Source organism: Elaeis guineensis, chromosome 4 (genome assembly GCF_000442705.2).
Source record: "Elaeis guineensis isolate ETL-2024a chromosome 4, EG11, whole genome shotgun sequence".
Classification (NCBI taxonomy): Eukaryota; Viridiplantae; Streptophyta; class Magnoliopsida; order Arecales; family Arecaceae; genus Elaeis; species Elaeis guineensis.
The window spans coordinates 20,688,740-20,697,407 of NC_025996.2; the positions used below are offsets into that span (position 1 = coordinate 20,688,740).

Here is an 8,668-nt window from a genome sequence, read left to right on the forward strand (position 1 = left end):
TGGCCTTATTTAAGTAGCAGCAACAGGTACTCTCTGGATCAGGCTAGCCTTCAATGAGATCCAGAGGAGAGCTCAATGCACCACTCTGTTGCTCTTCCCTGCATCATTGGGTCGTGCATTGTCTATCATGATGCAGCCCTCCAACGTTCTAGTCGTAACTACGGCAGGTCAGGGATGGCCACAAAGCCTTCCTTTGCTCTCATGGAGAAAGAGATTTAAGGTGCTCGTGGTATTGCTCCAACACCATGTAGCATGATCGACGCTGGCCGTTTCTCTAGACATTAGCAATGTGAGCCACGGGCAATGGTGATCTCATCATCTCATTGACCGAGGGACGCCATGATTGGTCTGGGCCATCGGTGGCATCCCCTTGGCGTTCCCCTTGGTGGCCAAGAGCAACCTTGTCTTTCACTTCAGAAACCACCCAAGATTTATCTCTAAGGTTCAAGGTAAATGGTAAGCAAAAACGAAAAATAGAGAAGCAAAAAGAACAAGATGTAGGGGAAGGGGCAAAGGGAAGAAATACTACTTACCCGAACCCACTCCAAGCCTCCAGACCATGCTAGCCCTGCTGCCGTAATCATCAAATCTCCCGCCCTCCTTTTTCTCCCCCTTTCTGGTGAAGTCATGGAAGATAAAAATTCTTGCATGACATCTTTTCAGTGCACATGAGACCAGGGAATAAATCATTGTGGAATGACACGACATTTTTCACCTAATATATGGTCAGCAGAGTGAGGATAAAATTGCCCGCTTGTTCGAAAACTCTTTTCAGATGACCAGGTTAGGATAGCATCGGTTTTGGCAGGAAAGAGTGAAATCTCAGTCCAACATCTACTCGAATTGAGCTCAAATTAATGTTTGGTATGCCCAACAGACCAACACGTTATTGCTCAAATGTGGATACTCGGTAGATTATTGCATGCAGTATTATTATAGTCAGCAGTAGCAAAGAATTAGAAGATGAGTCTGTCAAGAGTGTGTGCAGAGTTCGTGACAACCCCTACTTGGACAGAGTCTGCTGTGTGCCAGATGTTGCGCTTCTCCTTTATGCCAAAAGGATTCACTAGGTTAATGTACCATATTATTTCCATTGGCGTATGCAATCTAGACATTGAAACCATTACAGTTGCCAATATGTGACGAGATCACTGCATTCGCTATTCATTCACTGCGTACATATACATACACAGATTCATCAAGGGGGAGCATGGTCCGATTTGGATTGATTTCATATTCAAATCAAAGCCGAACCAGCCCTAAATGGTTTGGCACTTCTAGAAATTAAACTGAATCAATAGAAGGTTGAAACCAAATCAAACCAACATGGTTTAAATGATCTAATTTGGTTTGATTTATCGATTTATATTATTATTATTATTATTATTTTATGATTCATGAAGATTTGTTTTTTTTTATATAAAAATTATTTTTTTTTCACATAAGAGTATCATCAACAGAATTTATCAAGTAAAATGATTTAAATTGACATAAGATATTGTCACTCAACAAAATGAAATTCTTAAACAAATACCATCATTGAGGATTAAGATAAAGATCCCCAACGTATTACAAAAAAAAAAAATAATTCAGTAAATAAGTCACTTAGGATTTAAGGCTAATCAACACAAAATCAAATTGATAAACAACATCATAAATCTAAAATTATTTTCTAATATATTAATACTCCAACATAAACAACATCCTAATCAAAATGATGTCATTTTATTAAAATCGGTTCAGTTCGATTTGAGAACGATTTTATTTACTGACAAATCTGAAACAATATAAATCTGCTTTTTATATATCAAAAATCAATCAAATCAAACCGAATAAAATTTTAACCAAAACCACACCTGTGATTTGGTTAGGTTTCACTGATTTGATTGTATCCTTTCCCTCTTGCTATTGGATAATAATTTAGACCACCATAATGTCCAGCCAACTATCATGACACAGTCTAAATGCAGTCTGCGTTGCTTATAATCAATGGTTTCTGATAATTGCGGGATGGTAGGGGCAAAGATTGGCGAGTGCAAGAAGTGTCCTACTTTTGAGAGCCGAAGGCCTCTCCCATCACCCTGGAGCGGTTTGATAGATCCAGAGCTTTCAAATAAATCTGGTATTCTTGGTTGTATCTTCCTTCGCAAGAGCGGATACATTGGTGGAAATCAAACATGAAGGAAGCCATGGCGATGGCAAGAGCTACTCTCAGTAATTGAGTTGAAGATTTTGTTCCCGAGTTTGAGCAAGATAGGGATTTGAAAAGATGGCAGTAGTCTCCCTTTTTTTTTTATGTAAAAAAACAGCTTCCCTCAATTGAAATTACATTAAAGAGCATTTTATCGGTTGTACCGGACGGCTGCTGGTGTCTGGTTCAAGAACTTGTTTGAGGCAAAAAGAATAGTGTTTATGTATAGATATTACTTTTAAAAAGTTGCTCTGTTATATATTTAATAAAAGAAGTAACTTCTTCTGTCTATTTCGAGCATCGCTTCAGTCAGAACATTCTGTTCGCAGCGACCACCTCAATTGCCTTTTAATTGGTTACGTTTCTGACAGAAATCCGGATGAAATACCTCTGACTTTCATGAGCATGGGTGCACGTTAGTTGGCTGTTTAGCTTTCCAGTCTCCATGGAGGGCTTGTGTTTGTTTTAAAGTGCGTCTGTTGTTATGCACTCACCGATTCAAGAAGGTTATACGCTGGGAAACTAATAGCTGGTGGGTATGCTAAAGAAAGCACCAAGATCACCCTATCAATCAGCTTGTAATGCAGCTACATACATCTCTCTCTTCAGAGCTGGCAAAGTATTAGTCTCTGATGGGTGATGGCGGTGATGATAGCATGGTATTGTGTTTGGCACCTGAAAAGAGTTCAGCGGGAGACAGATCCGGAATTCAGTAAAACTCCAAAAAATTCACCTTCAGAAGGGATCTGAACAACTGAAACTTATCAAATATCTCAAAGTAATTCATTGAAGTACTTATATAAGCATTAAACATTGACAAAAACTAACCCGCTTCTTCCAGCACATAACATCATTTGTAACTCAGAAATGCCATATTGTAGTAGTTGTGAATAAATAAAGTATGTGAATATATTCTGAATAAATTGAGTTGTTTTTTTTTATAAATAATAATACAAAGAATCATTCAATAAAGAGTAAAAATAGATATCCTTCAGAAAATTAAATCTAGTAGTTTGAAGAATATTATTACGAGGGACCGTTGTCAGATTTCCAATATTGCATGTGCCAGCGTCCGAGCAATTATATTATTGTCCTTTTGCGTCAACGTGGGGAAAAAAACAAGGGAACGAGTGAAGGCAGGTCCAGTCCTCTGGATCCGATCCGAGAGGGGAGGAGACTGGTCGTGGGCCCAAGAAACCCGCCGGGCGCCAACCTCGGTCAACGGAATGCAGTGTTGATAACGTCAAACATTTGATCTTTCGAATAATATATTTAAAATAAAGATTTTTCAACAAAATACATAATAAAGTAACCGATTTGTGCATGTTACTCATGATTTATATTTTAATTATTTTAACTTAATTTGATTGGACAAACCTAGTGGATAACTAAATCAGAATCCAGATCCCATCAGCCCCATTCATACGAAAAACAAATTAAGTTCGAATATAAAATTCTGATCTGATTTTAATTTAGCCCTGCCATGATCTCATTCAACTCCATCACACGTGTGATCATATACTCTTATCTCACAAGTGCCAGACCAATAACCCCCTGCAGAACGTTTTCATATATAAATATATTTACCTTAAAAAATGGTTAAATAACACATCCTGACTCACCTACCCTGGCCGGATTCAAGGTTGCAATATTTTAAAGATGATTCACCAGACGACGTGCATATTGCTATGTGTGTGTGTATATATATATATAGAGAGAGAGAGAGAGATTGGGACCAGTTGGGACGTAAATCCACGATCACGGGAAAGGAGGTGGAAGGGGAAGAGAAAGAACGAAAAGCCTCGTTCCCTTGAGATCTCCACAGGAATTCTCTTCTGAATCAAGGGGCGAACGGGAGCGGTCGCCGTGGGAGGAGAGGAGGGCAGACGAGAAAGGAATGGAATTGTTCTACTGCCTGGCGTTCGGGGGTTTGTCGATGGTGGTGGCGGCGCTGGAGCTGAGCAAGACCAACAAAGACCGCGTCGCCATCTCCTCCGCCTTCAACTCCTTCAAGAACAACTACCTCGTCGTCTACTCCCTCGCCATGGGTTCGTCCCGCCTCTTCCCTCCTTACCCTAAGGTTACCCTTCAGATCTTGTCTCGGAAAAATCCCTCCGGTTCGCCATCTGGGATCGTTGATCTGGAGCCGAGGCTCTGGTCTAGGGGGATCCCTTCTGGTTTTTATGATCTAAACGGCGAGCCTTTGGCTCTGTGTGGATTGATCCCCAGGGTTTTGAAAGTGTCGATTTCTGGAGTTAATTTGATGTTTTTTGTCTGATAATGTGGGTTGATCGATCTTGTTAGATAATATCGGTTGATCGTCTCTCTGTCTGTTTGCTCGGAGTGATCTTTGGATTTAGTGCTCTTCTTGCGCAGAAGCACGTAAATGAAATGATTTTATTTTTTTCATGATCGCCATGAATTGAGTACCTAAGAGTTGAGGTCAAGTTTTCTCCATATTTGTCATGGCGGGAGTCTTTTCTTTCTTTCTCTCTTCTTTCTTTCTGTCTTGACAGGGGTTGGTCTAATTATGATGTTTTCTGGGCATCAGCTGGTGATTAGTCTTTCTTTCTTTCTTTCTTTCTGTTTTGGCGGGAATTGGCGTAATTATGATGTTGTTTTCTTGGCATCAGCTGGTGATTGGTTTTTCTTTCTTTCTTTCTTTCTTTCTTTTTTGACGGGGATTGGTCTAATTATGGTGTTGTTTTCTTGGCATCAGGTGGTGATTGGTTTTTCTTTCTTTCTTTCTTACTTTCTGTGTTGGTGGGAATTGGTCTAATTATGAAGTTGTTTTCTTGGCATCAGCTGGTGATTGGTTGCAGGGTCCTTATGTCTACTACCTCTACAGCCAGTATGGTTTCGACAAGGGAGATATTGGGCGGCTCTTCATTGCAGGATTTGGATCTTCCATGCTGTTTGGGACAATTGTCGGATCTCTGGCTGATAAGCAGTGAGAATTTCTGATATGCATTTGTTCTATCATGCGTGGTGTTTTTCTTTGGAAATCTAACTGTTGGAAGAGTGAATTGTTGGAATAAGATGTTGCGGTTAATGCATGCAAATGCAGGGGTCGGAAGAGGGCTTGTGTGACCTATTGCATAGCTTATATTCTCAGTTGTATCACTAAGCATTCTCCGGAGTACAAGGTTTTGATGTTGGGACGTGTATTGGGAGGAATTGCAACATCTCTACTCTTTTCAGCCTTTGAGTCATGGCTTGTTGCAGAACATTTTAAGGTCATGATGATCAACTTTTTCTTTCCTTTATTTCTTTTAACTCTGCTGTAGTTTACTCAAGAAAAGATAGATTTGGTCATCTTTGTAGGTGTGAAATCTTAAATATACAGCAATGAATCAGATTTTCTACTCAACTAAAGTTGAATTTTTGTAGTAAAATAAGATGAGCAATTTTTTCTAGTGTGATGTATCCATCAGATTGGTTCTCTCGATTTATGTACGTGCTTATAATTGATCTGTGTTTTGCGTGTGTGTGCTTAGCTACTTTGCTTTCTTCTCCCATTTAGAGTTGGGTGTTCCTCCCTCTTTGATTTGTTGCAAAAATTGGCAGTCGAGTTTTAAAATTTTCACCTATCCATCGTATATGGATGTCTGGACATACGCTTGGCTTTTTTTGATTTGTAACTGTTCTCATTTCATGCTCCTGTTGTGTTCCTATCAGCATTTGAAATTCAGGATTTAAAATTCATTTGACATGATCATAGATATACTTCACTCAGAAATATTATAAGAAAATTGGAGATAAACCATTGAAATGATGAAGCTAAGAAAAAATATGCGAGAAACAGGGGAATGAAAGCAAAGATATAAACATTCAGAGGGAAAAAATGGAGAGCCATGATTACCATGTCTTTTTTTTTAAAAAAAAATATTTGCTAATAATTTTCAGACTATGCAGTTTTTTATATTTATTATAACAATGCTGTGAGGGAAATTTCAGATGAAAAGTTAAAGAATATTTGAATACCTTTTCAGTTATGAAACCCATCTAACAAGGATTACGATTGTAAATTATGCACCATAACCATAGCCATCAAACCTTGTCCTAGCTATTTTTGGTTGGCTTCTAATTTCAAATTGTATGCGATGAAATTAGGCACTTCTTTCATTAAATTACGAATGACACAATCTAGAATAATTGTTGAAATACATGATCTGTCTGCTGACTTGCCACATTGGAAGTGTATTTCATAATTCATATATCTGAACGACTACCTTCCTGGTCCTTGTTTTGATGGACCTTGCTACTGCTCTTTTACAGAAAGGTTTTGATCCGCAATGGCTATCATTAACTTTCTCCAAAGCGATATTTCTTGGCAATGGTCTTGTTGCCATCATCTCTGGGTTATTTGCAAATGTATTGGTTGATAACCTAGGACTTGGCCCTGTGGCTCCATTTGATGCTGCTGCAATCCTCCTTGCAATAGCCATGGTCATTATCTTACCCTCATGGAGTGAAAACTACGGAGATCCTTCTGAGAGCAACGATTTAATTGCTCAGTTCAAGGTTGCTGCTGTAGCCATTGCTTCTGGTAGGTGTGCCCTCTTAGTGAATAATTTTTGAATTTAGGGCCATCAGCTTCAATATTATTCTGTTTGGTTGAAACAGATGAGAAAATTGCTTTGCTGGGTGCAATACAATCACTCTTTGAGGGCTCTATGTATACTTTTGTATTCTTGTGGACTCCTGCTCTAAGCCCAAATGATGAGGACCTCCCTCATGGCTTTATTTTTGCTACATTCATGTTGTCTTCAATGTTGGGGAGCTCCATTGCATCTCGGCTTCTGGCCCGTCCAACACCCAAAGTTGAAAGTTATATGCAGATTGTTTTTGCAATCTCTTCCTTCACTCTAATGCTTCCTACTTTTACCAGTGTAAGACTGCCTGCTTGTACCAACTAATATGAAATTCTTTCGCTAAGTTGATAATATGCATATGACTTGATTCTTAATTTGGAACAGTTCCTGGTAGCACCTTCCACGGAGAACGGTGGGAGCATCTCATTTGGGGGTCGTATCCTATTCTTTGGTTTCTGTGTCTTTGAAGCATCCGTGGGAATTTTTTGGCCATCAATTATGAAAATGAGATCTCAGTACATTCCTGAGGAGGCCAGAAGCACAATCATGAACTTCTTCCGCATTCCTCTGAACATTTTTGTCTGCATTGTGCTTTACAATGTAAGTATGGGTTCAACAGATGCTATAGTCTAACTATGTTCAAGCTAATTTTTCCCTCAAAAAGAACAAATGGAAAATTTAAACTTTAAAAAGTAGCTGTCTTATCTATTGTCTTAGCTTCTTCATAAGTTCAACTTTATCCATATTTGGTATGACTTCAATCAGTTACTCGAAGTTATGGATGATGGTTTGGGCTAAATATCTCTTTCTACTTGGTTACATTAGCATCCAGCATGTGTTGATGTGCATGAGAAGTATGATGGATGGTTCAACATTTGTTCAAATCTATATTTAGATGTTAGAGATGATAAATGCACTCCCTCTTTCAGTTGCTATATATCAATTCTCTCTTGAGGCAAGTTGGTGCATTTAGTATAGAAACATATATGTGCTAATTGCTGATGGAAAGGATGGGCAGTAGCCTGACTTTCAGTCAGGAGTTTGCTTTATCGAGGTTCTACTTTGACATTAGAGATATATTAAGGTCATTCCAAAAGACAAAATGATGGAATTATTGGATTACAAATTTCTCAAAAGTTTAAAAATCACAGAACATTGAGAATACTGATATTTGTAATAACGGTATCTTGAAGGTGAGCGCTTTCCCCATAACTGTCATGTTTGGAATGTGTTCAATTTTCCTGTTTATGGCTTCAATCTTGCAAAGGCGGCTGATGGTGGTTGCTGAGATCCATAGATCAAGTAAGTTATTGCATGTCACTTGCACTGTCAAACCTGAACTTGATGTATTCTTACATTGAAATCTTTTTTACGTAAGGCCCAACTTCATCAAAATGGGTCATCTCCTTAAAACTAATAGACCTTGGCTGCATGCTTATCATTGATGTACTTTTGGCAGGGGCACAAGATTGGCCATCTTTAAATGAGAGGGATGGTGAGACAGCGCCATTGAATATCTAATCAGCAAGAAGACAACTGGAGCACAATAGAAGTTGCAATTCACATTAAGGCACCACCACTAGCTGATGTAGCTGAGCTGATAAATAAGATGGTTTCAGAGGAGTTTTGGACGTTTGGAAGAACCGTTAGCACATGAATATCATTCAAAAACAGCAGACTGTTCCATATGGAGAACTCTCCTTTAGTCTTAGATTTTCCTTTTCTTTGTAACAGAGAAGTGATCTACTCATGCATAGCAACCCGCCCGATAGGTTATACATTGATCATCATTTTTTGCTGTTCTGTTGCCATTTTCCTGATCTGATGAAGATACGATTGTTCCCATGCCTCATTCTTTAATATTCTTTGCACATATGCAAAA

General features: G+C 38.8%; 1 protein-coding gene across 1 annotated transcript; it reads left to right on the plus strand.

Annotated features, from left to right (window-relative positions):
• The first annotated feature begins 3,805 nt into the window (after window positions 1-3,805).
• Window positions 3,806-8,668, plus strand: LOC105043465 (uncharacterized). The gene is made up of 8 exons (XM_010921021.4): window positions 3,806-4,239; window positions 4,997-5,141; window positions 5,259-5,427; window positions 6,470-6,740; window positions 6,818-7,083; window positions 7,171-7,386; window positions 7,980-8,088; window positions 8,246-8,668. Exons 1-8 carry the CDS (start codon window positions 4,089-4,091, stop codon window positions 8,305-8,307), a joined length of 1,389 nt encoding a protein of 462 aa, XP_010919323.1. The 5' UTR covers window positions 3,806-4,088; the 3' UTR covers window positions 8,308-8,668.